Source organism: Trachurus japonicus, chromosome 7 (genome assembly GCF_045865225.1).
Source record: "Trachurus japonicus isolate A0001 chromosome 7, Traja_1.0".
Taxonomy (NCBI): domain Eukaryota; kingdom Metazoa; phylum Chordata; class Actinopteri; order Carangiformes; family Carangidae; genus Trachurus; species Trachurus japonicus.
Genome location: NC_140913.1, coordinates 12,207,338 through 12,220,907, shown reverse-complemented (window position 1 = coordinate 12,220,907; position 13,570 = coordinate 12,207,338). Strand labels below are relative to the sequence as shown.

The following is a 13,570-nucleotide window of genomic DNA, read 5'->3' as shown; positions in this document are numbered from 1 at the left end:
CCTGCCTGACAGAAAAACTGATACACGCATGAAAAGATAAGTGTTTGGGAGAGAACCAAGGAGGGAAAGAGAGCTGGAACAGGCTTGCGAACACCATCCCACAAGCCTTAGTTGTGACAAGCTGCCATTTCAAAGCTTCTGCCTGCATCCAAGAGAGAGTAAAAAGACAGCTTCAGCTTTTAACTGTGTCACAAGATTTTTACACTTGGGGAGTTTTGTCTCCTTTTTTTTTCCTTACACCCTCTCCAGTTAATAAATCAGGCAGAAATTTTGCCCCCCAGAGGTAGAGGATGATAAAAAAATTAGTTTTGGAGGGGAATTCTTTCATCTTTTTTTATGTGTGTGAAACAAAGAGAAAGGGAGACAAAGGCGTTATCAGAGGCTGCAGCTGTGTTTTAGGAGCCTGTCCTTGGGAAGTGGGCTGGTGAACTTTTATGGAGGCCAAGGTTGTACAGTTAAGCTCGAATCACAAGCTTACGACGCGGACACACACACACACACACACACACACACACACACACACACACACACACACAAGGCGTTGAAAAGAGATCAGGGGGAATCGATTGTTTTTGAAGCCGTACCAAATTAAGCGGCATTGAACAGCTTACATATTTCTGTGGCACCTCCAAGCTCCTTTGAAACAGCCGCCTGGCATCGAAACACAGAAATCAATAGCGTCCCCTCTTCTAATCTGAAACATTCACTTTTTCTGTGTCCTTGCTGGAAAGATTTGTTCAAATTTTGCCTGAAAAACAACAGGAAGTAGATTAGAGCCCAGGCTCTTACTTATGGCTTTATTCATATATCACTCAGGATCGGTCAGGTGTCGGTGATCCTTATGTCACATCCCCATTCCGTCGCCTTAATCAGAATGAACCTAAGCTGATCTCCGCCGTCTGTGTTACCAGTTGATAATTTACTCCAGCATTTAGCGCTTTGAGTGGAGGCCCCACTGAACGTTTCTGAGCTGATAAATGAATCATGGGGCTCCAAGCACGCCAAGTTGGCCCCCTGCAATGCCATCTAATCCCATAATGGTCATGATAATGATGGAACCACGGGTGGTGTCATTACATGGGGCAGTTTCCATGACAGCACTCCCCCCCTCCACCCCTCTAGAGAGGTAGAGCAGACTAGAGAAGGAGGAAGTTCTGCATTCGACTTTGGGTGTAAAATGCAACTCCTTCAATTTCCCCAGCGCCCCTCGTCAGAAATTATTTGACGCTTCCGTCGGCTTTTTTCCCCCTCTAATCTGCAGACACACCACATTTAGCGGAGTGATCCGTCCCTCATGCGTGAAGCCTTTCCAAATGAAAATCGCTGTGGAGACAGACTATGGTCTCTTGCTTACTCTCGGTATCAGGGTGTACTCCATCTTACCTTAAGGCCTCCATTTTTTAAACTATCAAGCCAACCCTCCAGACCGACACACACACTGGCACCCTGTCAATTTTGTTTCATATTTTCATTGACACATAAAGCTATAAATTCAGGTTGGCAGGCCGTGATCAAAGGGGTGTTAATAACTTTTTTTTTCTCACTTCTGATCAAGTCAGGTTATATCAGCCCAGCCACTGCTGCTACAGAGAATCATAGGTGCAAAATCGAGTCCTTGTTTTAATGAAGTCATGCTGGAGCTTCTGTGTGAGAGGAAGAGACTGAAGCAGACACCTCTCTGTGATGTTCACATTTCATATCTGCCTCTGCCCAGGAGCTTGCCATTTTTGAATTATTAAGCAGAGGGCTCTTTCTTCTCCTCGTCTCTCTCTTTTCTTTTCTTTTTCTTTTTCTTTTTCTCCATTTTCTCTCTCTCTCTTTCTCTCTCCCTTAATGCTCTTCTTTTCCTCAGTCTTCCATGTCAGTTCAACCAGCTCTGGCTTTGGCAGAAGCAGTGGCTCTCAGTGAGATGCAAATGGCAGCCTTTGAAGGGGGCACATTGGGAACGTCAATTAATCCGGGCGTTTACTTGCCGGGAAAAAAAAGGAAAGCCTGTGCAACCATTGTTCGTAGGCTGTTTCATCTTTATTGTGCTATAGGGCTATGTTTTTTATCCGCTGTCCTCATGCCACCGGATTCAGCGGACTCTTCAAAGAATCAGGATATATCAGGATAGGCACAAAGGCGAGGAAATGACATAGGAAGCAGAGGTGTCACAGTTTTAGGGTTGTATTGCATATTCCATCGTGTCCCTTCATGTTCCCCAAACCCTCTCTAACAAGAAACCTTCACCATGTAGCTTTCCTCTGAACTTGCCTCCCCTGTCACCTCTGCCCTTTTCAACCTCACACCTTATCCAACCTCTGCTTTGTATTCCTCCGACTCCTCAGATGCCCCCGCTGAGTTCAACCCTCTCTAACTTTGCTCTCTATCTCTTTGGGGCGGTCGATCTTTAGATCTCAACATCCCGAGCCCGTGTTTGGAAAAGGTGTGTGACCATGGGGCCGTGTGCGTGGTCAAGAACAACGAGCCGGTGTGCGAGTGCCCCGAGGCCTGCCCGCAAATGTCCGACCCGGTGTGCGGCTCCGACGGCCACAGCTACGGCAGCCCCTGCGAGATGCGGGCGATGGGTTGCGCCCTGCAGAAGGCCATCCACATCCAGCACAAAGGACCCTGCGGTTAGTATCTGCACACACAACACAGCACCACACAACTGAAGTATCCCCGCATCCCTTTTTGTGAGTTAGCAGTGAGCGTCAAGTTCATGCATTATGCAGTTACATCCCACCATACAGTCACTTACAGTGCAATCATGAAATCGCTATGAAACAGTTTGAATCATAGCTCACAGGTAGGAAAAGACCTTGTGGAATATAATTTATCTTACATTAATTAATGCCGTTACATTACCCGTAGGAAAAATTATAATCCACATACATTAACAACGAACATAGAGAAAATGGAGTTTTGTGAACCCCCGGGGCGTCCCTTTTTTAATCCAACAAAGCCAAAACAATACTTACTACACCTTCAGGTCTCCTTCCTGATCCTCCTGCTCTTCTTCAGCCCTTCTATACAAACGCCAAAGCTCCCAGTTACTTAGTCTGACCTTTAAGTGAAGATGCACTTTTCTTCAAGAGAGAAGAGAGCGTTTCCTTTTCTGTAATTGGCTACATGAGTCACTTGGCTTTGTCTTGCAGTGTCGGAGTATCGGCTAGTTATTAGTACACCAGCGACAGCACAGCTTCAAGTGGTAAAAATATATTCAGATCCACTGTGCAGGCACACAGCCACCCGGACTGATTTTTACAGCTTGGTAAACCCACTTAGTGAATACTCTTGATGGCTTAATGCCATCTTGCAAGGCCAATTTTCCCATGAACTCTAATTGGTGATTGAGTGTACTTCCATTGCTATAATCAAGCCATTTGGTTTTCACATGCACACACACACACACACACACACACACTGGGCAGAAGTACAGCAGTTATTGGCCCCATGGCCAAACTCTCAGTTACCATTCACTCAGTTTTTTACCACAATAGATTTTTATCTGCATATTTTCAAGTCTGTGTCAATGAAAATGAGTTGGCGTCTGCAGTGCTGTATTTGTGCATGAGCTGAACAGTTAGCAAAATGATCAATACAAGTGAATTAGTCTCACTTTGCTGGTATGAAATTGCATTCTAAAGCGTGCAAACGGTTTACGACTGAGTTTGTTTTGCAAGAGTTACTCTGATTGTTTTGTAAAGTGAGTGGTGGTTTGAATTTCTTTTTGTGCGCGGGAGATGATAGAGGTCCGATGTGGACTCTTTTTCCTCTCCGCCCGCCGATGTATTGCATCTGTCATCTTTCCCTCCGAGCCTCCTCTAAATTGAAATCCAGCGCGTGAGGATGTATGCCAACAGGAAATGGAGCGAGAGCGTGTTTAGTCGGTGGGCAGGCAGGCAGACTCAATTTGGTGCGCCGCACTGCAGGTAGATGGCAGGTCTGTCGGCTCAGGGTCCTTCTGCGGTAATGAATAGTCTTTATTTTAAAAAGCGAGAGGCAGAGCGCGCTGGCGGAGTGGAGGACCCTGTCTGTAATCCAGCACTATGGATGGTTCTTGGCTCCCAGAGGAACAGGCCTGCGTCAGCGCAATGGTGCCATAAAAATGCTGAGGCATTGGCTTGCCAGGCGCGAGCCAGCCGAGGAATGATGGCGATGATAATGTGGGTTATTTCTGGGCTGTTTGCACAGCTTTACTGGACTTTATTCAGCACCATAACAACTGACTGACTTAAGCTATTATCTCACCTAATTATCACAGGCTATTCCCACCACCAATATACTAGGCATGTTTATAGAGCAGAAAGGGAGAGAGAGAGGAGAAGAACATATGCTGCCTTCAGGTGCTGTTGGAAGTGTCGGAATTAAAAGCTGAAGGGATGAGCAATGAAAAGAAAGTGCGTATGAATAAAGGGGGGATTCTCTGTGACACCCAGGTGCTTGAGTAACCCAACCATTAAATAACATTATTACATCTCTAGATTTATACCTTTTCAAATCAAGACACCAATTATATGCCACATTTCCATCTACTCATTCCTGTTTCTCTGTGTGTTATTTTTGTTTACCGGCTCTGTTTTGTTATTTCCATCCAATTGCACTATAATGTGTAAGCTGTCAGATTTATGGCTTTAACGCTCAAAAGCAGGAGCTTAGCGGAGGCAGGTGAGGGCAGCTGCGGTTTGAAGGGCGGGAGAGGTGCCACAATAGGGAAAATAACTGTGTGTGTGTTTAACTGTGACTCTTTGTGTGTGTGTGTGGCTCACCACGCAGCCTCTCATGGGCCCTGGCTATAATTTCATTTCCTCCCCTCTGGGCTGGAAAAATAGTGGTTATCTATATGGCTCAGGTGCAACCCAATAGCGATATGAGTGACATTTGTTATTATTCAGATTTTTTTTTTCCTCCTCCTGTGTTTGAATGGTGGGTAACCTTGTAAGGTTGAGCGGGAGAGGTGAGCGCACTTAATAGACCCCCCAGCTGGATATCGGTCGCTTCGGAAAAAGGCCCATTCATACGGCTTTAGCCAAACAGATGAGGGCAGAGACGCTGGAATCATTTGAGAAAAGGAAATAACAAATTTCCCCTTTCTTCTCCCACAGGTGTTGGAGATGATATACGCAGTTGAGTAAGAAATATAGGTCACAGCAGCAGCGTGAGAGTGGTCGTTGAGAGAGAGGCTGAGGGGAAAGGGGGCGGGGGGGAAGCAATAAATGTAGAGAGGCAAGGAGATGGGGTAAATAAGATGAGGAGGGGCAGAGAAAGTGGGAGGCAGAGTTAATAGTGTATTGGCCAGACAGGCATCAACAGGGGAGTTGTTATCATTCAGGCATGTTCACAAGCCTTCAAAACACAAACCAGCCTACTTCTTTCTGCTTAATCCTGAGGTAATACCCCGCCCAGACCCCCTCAGCCACAATTCAGAGTTTTCCCGGTGAGGATATCAACAAAACGCCGTAAAGCTGGAGGGCTTGAGATTTTCTATTTTTTCCCCCCCTCTTCAATGACTCAATCCTTCATGCTTTCAAGGCCACTTCTTACACCAACCTGCCCCCTATTCCTCACACTCATATCTAAAGCCCACAAATACTGCCACCTAACGCAACAAGAGCAGCTGTCACGGTGCAAGATCCAACATGAGTGGTTCCCGGTGTCGGGTTAAGGAGACTTGAAGGGGACCTTGAGAACAGTCAGCAGGTTCTCAGCAACAAGAAGAAAAAGTTTGGTCTGATGTTTAGTAAGGTGATTTACAGAAAAAGGAGACAGGTTGATATAATGAGAGGAGACTCAACAATTATAAACAACATCTTTGTGATATCCTGATTTGTACGCAGAATATTTCCCAAATAGATGAAGCGGTGACCTACAACATTGTGTAATTAAGTCTGATAAATGAAGGGATGACATTAAAATTTCCATGACTTATGAAATGTTCACAGTTAATGAAAACAGCTCATGTGACGCAATAATATCCGTCTCTCAGCCACTAATATTTCCAATTTAAATATGTAAATTCAAGACGAGCCCAGTATGTGTTCGATAAAATTAATATTGTATTTCATTTGGAAGCTTCAGGCGGCTTAGAAATATAGATTTTCCCAACTCACAAAATGGTCCCGCCCCCCCGCCCCCCCCGCCCCCCCTCCCCAACAACAGCATAAATTTAGCAAGCCACGTTGCCAGACTCATGTCAGGCTTGTGATGAATGGTTGCGCAAATATCATCCCATCTCCACTGATCCGGGCTCCGGTGCTGGCTCAACGCTGGCCCAAGTGCTGTTACGTGTTGCTGATTTTCTGCCCACCTCCACTGGCCCAAGACAGATCCAATCTGGCAGCCGTTTATTGGGTGCCGGAGGTAGGTCACATTCGGTGCCAACTTTGAGTCGCAGTTGGCCTGAATCGGGCAGTTATGTGGGTTGTCTTGTTGTAATGTTTTCACAATTTTTTAGTTCACTCCTCAAGCCCTGTTTCTGTGGATACAGTTGGTATTAGATTTTTATTAGAGCTGGCATGAGAAGCCCTTAAAATATCTTACTTTGATGTTGCACACGCTGTGTTGGACTGTGTATCTTCCTGGGCTGAAACGGCTCTCACAGTTGTGGACGTACAAGGCGTCTGAATGAGATGAAAGATCCCAGACTCTAATGTTACAACACTGGCACCCGTTTTTTTTTTTTTTTTTTTAACACCCTGACTGTGTGTCACGATGACAAGCCTGTCAGACTTTTTTTTTTACCTTAAAGTCTGAAGTTTTTAAGGACGCTGAACTTGTCTGCCTTCAGAAAGCGAGACACATGGGAACTCAAGATTAGCAAAGACAGACCCGGAGACGTCTGAATCAGGAGATGACAGAAAGCGGACGTCTTAATATCACCAGTAATGGCAATAATTCTCCCTCTTCTCCTGGCTTTGAACTGAGACGCCCCTCCCTCTCTGTCTGTTTGTGATGCATGTTGTCTGGAGGATCAGGCAGTGTGGAAGAGCCGGCTGCGAGGGGCAAGAGCTGATAAAGAGGCGAGGCTGCTATCAGGACACAGGGCCCGATAAAGGACAACACTCACCACCAGCACCACCATCACTTTCCCGATTTATAGCTGAAGCACAGCAAGCCCCATTTTAAAGGCACTTATATTTTATATTTATTTATTTAGTCACAGAAAAGCCTTGCTTACATTTTTATGGATCTGGCTTTGTGGAAGGAGTAAAACTGTTGCCACAAATCGCATTATTGTCTGAAATATCAATGGACACATTGGCTTTAAGATTACCCTTCGTTGGAACGCCCCGCATCAAAAATACACATCATGCTTCACTTGTCTTTTTTTTTTTTTTGTAAGATAAGACATCATTCAGCTCACATACACTCTTACGCTTCTGCAGGCAGTATTCTGTATGTGAAGTGCCATATATTGCCATATCCAGTTCACAGTCAAGGCTGTTAATCCAAGAGGAATGTCAATGCCGGCACTAGATGGGGAGATGGATGAAATGAAAGAGTCTAAGAGAGCAATAAACAAATTAATAATGCGGAAGGTTTCAGGGGCCAGCCTCGCCTCTCTCAATTACTGCTAAATCAGCAGCGCTTATTAGCCTGCCTCTAATTGAATGTGATAGCGAGCTGTGCTAATGCAATCCTCCCAGTGTAATTGGTGTCAGAGGGAGAGGTGCAACCACTACTAGCCCTGTGTCTGTGTAAGGCCTCATGTTTGCCCACCCCCGTCACCTCCCCTCCCTTTGTGACATTTGTCGGTACCATGAACGCTTCTGATCCTGCCTCGCTGTGCCTTGAGGGAATAAAAATGTTGCCTCTAGACGCAGGCAAGTTGCTCAAGATGATCCAAGTGAAGTAAAGTCTCAAAAAAAAAAAAACCTCCTGGAGCCTTCTGGGTGTCTCAGAGCAGTGTTTTGCAGAGAAAATGCAGATATCATCCGCCACGATTCGGTGCTGGAAGTACAGTGGAAAACAGCTCAGTTCTAAGTGGATATGAACAAATGTACAAAGTGATAAATGCAAGCATGGAAAAGTGGAACTTTACTCACTCTATTCTGACTAGTTTCCCAGTAGCTGGTGCTCAGAAGCCTCCTTAAAAGATAATGCTGGCACCACACCTGCTCAACAGGGATGATGGTAGCCAGGTGATGAGCAGTACCTGGCTGCCACTAGATACAGCAATTGGCATTCAGGCCAAAGAGTTCAATTCTTGTCTCATCAGACCAGCAAATCTTTTTCCCTTTATGCTTTCAGAGTCCTTGAAGTGTCGTTTGGCAAACTCCAGCCGGCCTGTCGTGTGGCTTTTTCTCAGGAGTAGTTTCAGTTCTGTCCACTCTCCCATAAAGTCCTGATTGATGGAGTGATGCAGAGATGCTTGTCCTTCTGGCGCTTTTATTCCAAGTCTTCTGTTTGTGCAGAGATTTCTCTGAAGCGTTTTGTGTTCATTATTCAGCTTCAGCTCTAGAATAAGTGAGTTTTTTCGTGGGGTGTTGCTGAATGTCCCCTGTGATGGAGCCCACTATGCTCCTGGGAACTTTCAGCTTTTTGGCATCTTCCTCCTTTCCTCTCTCCTCCCCCCTTAGATCTGTGCCTCGGTAGAATTCTATCTGTGGGGAATTTTCTGAATTTCATGGCTTGGTATTTAGTTCCCACATGCATGTGAACTGTGACAGCTTTTAATAGACAGGTGTGCGCCTTTCTAAAGTATTTCAAATCAATTGAATCTGCCTCAGGTGGAGTCCAATAAAGTTTTACACCCATTCTACACTCTGTGTGGAAACTTTGCATCTCTGCACTTCTTGTGTTTCTGCTGCTGCACTGCATCATTCAGCACTGCACCAGCTGCCAAGGGCTAAATAAAGGAAATACAAATAGAAAATGTTTTAACTATTTACTCTTTGTACTACTTAATAGCTTTATGCCTGTTTTCTATATTGTGAATGGTTGGAAAATACATGATTATGTGGCTGTAAATTGCACATTGGCTTCATTGTATTGATGCAATTATAACTCGTATTGTTGATTAAATATTGACCACGGAAGTGCATAAGGTTTAACCTGGTGACTGTTGTGAATATGTGCAATAATACGATACACAATGCAAAGCGAAGGACACACAAAGACTTTAATCATCAGATATCAGTTTGAAATGCACGTCACTACATTTGCAGATCAATGACATGAATTAATGTTGGTCTATTTTAAAGTCTGGCACACAGCACAATATAAAAGTAAGTTTTTGAAATGGTGTTTCTTATCGCTGACCTGCCTCCAGAGTCATGTGGATATGCCTGAAATACACACATAATCGTTGAAACACTAATCTTTTGCCTTCTTCCTTATCTCCATCTAGATGAGACTTGCGCCAACTGCTCTTTCGGGGCAATCTGCGATGCCCAGAGTGGACAGTGTGTGTGCGCAACAGAGTGCGTGGAGTCCCACCAGCCCGTGTGTGGCAGCGATGGCAACACATACAACAGCGAGTGCGAGCTGCATGTGCAGGCCTGCAAAGAACAGATGGACCTCCGGGTGGTCAGCCAAGGAGAGTGCAGTAAGTAAAGCATGTACATGGTGTCATACTCCCCTGAGTGTCAGCATCAAATGAAAAGTATAAATGATTCTTGGCAGAAGCAGGAATCCTGGATGAGTTGTTGTGTTTTTTTGTTTTTTTTCACTAAATGAAATCTTAAAAGGAGAGCTCATCAGGAAACTGATACAGCTGCAGGCAGGCTGGTCATATTCTAACAAACTTGTCAGAAAATAAAATTGCAGGATACTCAGACAGGGAATTACTCAGGGAATACGTATGTGTCAGTTTATAAGAAAGGGCGTATTTCACAAGAGGATGAATGACAGTTAAGGATGAAAAAGAGAAATCATTTAAATATCGTTCCCAGAGTTTCACTTTCAAATTCTGGTGTGAATGAAATCCATCAAAACAGCTCCATGCATGTTTGCCTTTGTGGCCCTGACCCGTCCTGCTCTGACCGACCCGTGTGCTGTGTGTGTGTAATACAGAAACATGCGGCAGCACTGTTTGTGCCTGGGGCGCCCAGTGTGTCCAGAATAAGTGTGAGTGCCCGCAGTGCTTAGACGAAGCCCCCTCCCCCGTGTGCGGAAGCGACGGCAACACCTACGACCACAAGTGCGATCTCCTCCTGTCCTCCTGCATGCAGAAGAGGAGAATTGATGTGGCAAAGCCGGGCAGCTGTGATGAAGGTAGGAAATGGACTTTGAAATGGTGTAATTATATTAACCAATCGGCCATCGCAATGGTGTAATTATCTTTATCAACTGACCTGTGATGCCGTATTCAGTCATCTGTGGACTTTCATAATGGTTGTGTATACCACCAGCAGCATGCCAACAGGCTAACGCAGCACAAGATGAAGTGAAAGTCATACTGCATGTCCATAAAAAAAACAACAACAAACAAACAAAACCTGTTACAGGAGCAGAAATGACTTCTGGGTGATTAAGTTCAGGTCAGCTGTGCCTTTCAGGAATGATAATCTTCATGCTTTGGCTGTCATGTTTGTTTGTTTATCAGTGCATCTCCTAGTCCATTTCTTCAGCCACAGTAAATTCTCTTTAGTGGCCACCGTCTCTGTTTATCTCAACACCACAGCTCATAAGAAGCCTCACGGTTTCTTTGTTTTTTTCATCTGCCTCTCATGAGCTGCACCTGCTGCTGTTTTCATTTTTTTTTAATGAAACTCATCACTTCCCACTTGTTTCGATAAATTAAAACTAATTAATTACAATTGGTCATACTTCAGCATTCTTAAAAAGGTGTTAAGATACTGTCAATGAAACTCAGTTCATGTATTTTTTATTTTTTTTCCAGCAGCAAATTAAGCATAAACACATTTTACATTTTAAAGCTTTTATCCAAAGCAACTTACAGGTTAGGCACAATACTGAAGGTCTAGTGGTTTAAGTACTAAATGTGTTCATGTAAATTAAGCGTGTGTTGGGTTTGTTTAGGTGTTTGGAGTGAAGGTGCTCTCGGAGCAGATGAGCCTTCACAAGAATCTTACAAAATGGCAGGGTTTTAATTTGAAATATCTGTGGGAAGTGTTAGATTTTATTGAAATTAACAGTGGAGAATGGCAAAGCAGAAATTGTTGAGGGTTATTAGTGGATGAGATCAATAATTCTCAGCAGACTGGTGAGTGTCACTGTACATTGGGCATTCTGAGTACTTGGCTTGAATACTGTACCAGCTTACATTGAAGAATTTACGGTATATATTTTATCAAGCCCTTCTATCCAATTATGCTTAAATGTGTGATCGATGGCTCTTAATGTGAGTATCCCTGATTTTTCCGCCTCTAGCTCCGTCGTCCCTTCACATTGGCAATAAATGAGATCTAATACACCGTGCAAATCATATCTTGATCAGTGGTGACAGACCGAGGCGAGGTATCACAGCGCCTCGCTCGGCCCGTCTTGGGGACAACTCTGGAGGGAGCAACATGCCAGCCTCCGGTTGTCATGCAGACGGCGGCGATGCCGTTCCCCCACGGCTGGTGGGTCGTCACGGCGAACATAGTCATCCTCTGACAAGGTGTGAAGGGGAGCAGATTACACCTGCCAGCAGGAGTGATGGCTGAAGAGAGGAAAAGAGGGGGGTAGATGGAGGACAGTGCAAATAAAGATGAGAGGAATCCACTTCCATTTTGATTGCTAGCCAGGGGTGTTTCCTCCTTTTCATTTTTTTCTTCCTTTTTTCTGTCAACCATTGTCTATTATATTGGCCTGAGGCCTGTGAGCCGAATGCTACCGCCAAAGCTCCTTGTGGTCGATTTAACATCATTTCATTGACTGAGACAAGTGACCTTTTTTGTATGTGGAGCATGAAGAAACATGAAACTGTATGCCTGCGATGCAGACTTACTGTCACCACACACACACACACACACACACACACACACACACACACACACATACTCTCTCCTCATTGTCTTTTGCTCGTCTGGTGTCAGGCAAAATCGCTCTCTACTCCCCACCCAAGGGCATCGCTTTGCTTGTGGTGCCTGATGGCTTGGTTTTTTTTCTGTTTCATACTCTCTCTCATACTGTGTCTGAACATCCTGCTTTTTTCCATCACTTGCTCATTTTGATTCAGAGAAAACCATCAGGCTTACACAATAGAATTTTTTCTTTTTTCTTTTTTTCCCCCTGCTCCCTGCCATCCCACCCACTCATGTCTCTCTCCATTTTGCACTCTCAACATCAAAATTGTGGCTCTCAACAAAAGGGGCACCGATGCTTTCACAGATAGGGGTGGAGATGGGATTGTCTCAAATCGATAAATTTCACATTAGGGGCATCCACTAGTCCTGTCTTTATCCGCAGGCTCTGTCCCCAGTCCTTTCAGCCCCTTGAATCGGAACTAGACCCTCCACAGGAAGTCTGCTGTGATTGTAAAACGATCAAAACCAAGTTACTGTTTTTCCCTCTTGAAATATCTGTGTTTGGCTGTGGGATACCGCTCTTCAGCTACATACCATAAAAAGGATTTGTTGTTGATATATTTACCCTCACTTAGATGTATGGGGAGTAGGTTTTGGCAAAATTAGGAGTATATATTGTCTAATACAGCACCCTGTCACAGAATGGTAGACCAAAGACTGTATTTTCTGTCTCTATTGTAGACGGCAGCAAAGCTCTACATCACCGCGGTGCACAACCCCCCACTCAATACTTCATATCTAAGATAAGCCGTGAGAGGAAGTGAACATGTGATTTATTCGCTTACGCAGACCTGACTTAAAAACCATCCTCATTAGTCTTGTTGGGGAGGGGGAGGAGGGCACAGAGCATAAAAATGGAAGTTGTTTCCTCTCGCCTTTTATTTAGCAGTAATGAAAAATGACAGTGTTCCCACTGTTGGCCATACAGGGAAATTTGTCACCTGTTTAATTTCACACTCGGGTAGGCCTGGCCTCAGCTCCTTTTCCCGACACTGACAAAGTGGCAACTGAGAGCAGTGTATCACCTACGGGGGCCCAGGCCCTTTTTTAATTGAATAGACATTTAATAAACAAGATTATGAGCAGCAGGATCACACAGTGATGCACGGCCCATTCCCTGTGCCGCACATCACACAGATCAGATAAAAGGAGAGAGTACGAAATAAAAAAAGAGGCAAAGTGGGTGGCTGGGCGGGTCAAGAGCTCATTGGAGTGAAATCAGCGGATTTTTCCTTCATGGTCCATCCATCACAGGGGTTGGTAACCTTCTGTTGAAGCAACAAAACTACTTTTCTCTCTCTCTCCGCCATCTCCAAACACCACATCCCTCTCCTCCCCGGCGGGCGTGATGCTCCATCCCTCTCTACCTTTGGGTAACTTCATTTGGATAAACTCGCTGTCTCATCCGTCAAGAGCGGGTCATACAAGGTACTGATCGATGGAGCGAAAACAAACAATCACCACAAAAAACAAAAAAAGAAAGAAAGAAAGAAAAGAAAAGTCAAATCATGCCTCGCCGTATCCTTCGGTAAACACTGTTGCCATTTTCAGTGTTGGCGATGTGGCGCACGTCACGGTGATCGAGGACTTCTTTCGAATGATAAATGTCC

General features: G+C 44.8%; 1 protein-coding gene across 3 annotated transcripts in view; it reads left to right on the top strand.

Annotated features, from left to right (window-relative positions):
* Nucleotides 1-13,570, top strand: part of agrn (agrin) — a 253,022-nt gene that overhangs the window by 181,636 nt on the left and 57,816 nt on the right. For all 3 annotated transcript variants that reach the window (XM_085781255.1, XM_085781254.1, XM_085781257.1), the window contains 3 exons: nucleotides 2,397-2,618; nucleotides 9,335-9,532; nucleotides 10,000-10,200. In XM_085781255.1, coding sequence (XP_085637381.1) covers nucleotides 2,397-2,618; nucleotides 9,335-9,532; nucleotides 10,000-10,200 — 621 coding nt within the window. The remainder of the gene's footprint in view (nucleotides 1-2,396; nucleotides 2,619-9,334; nucleotides 9,533-9,999; nucleotides 10,201-13,570) is intronic.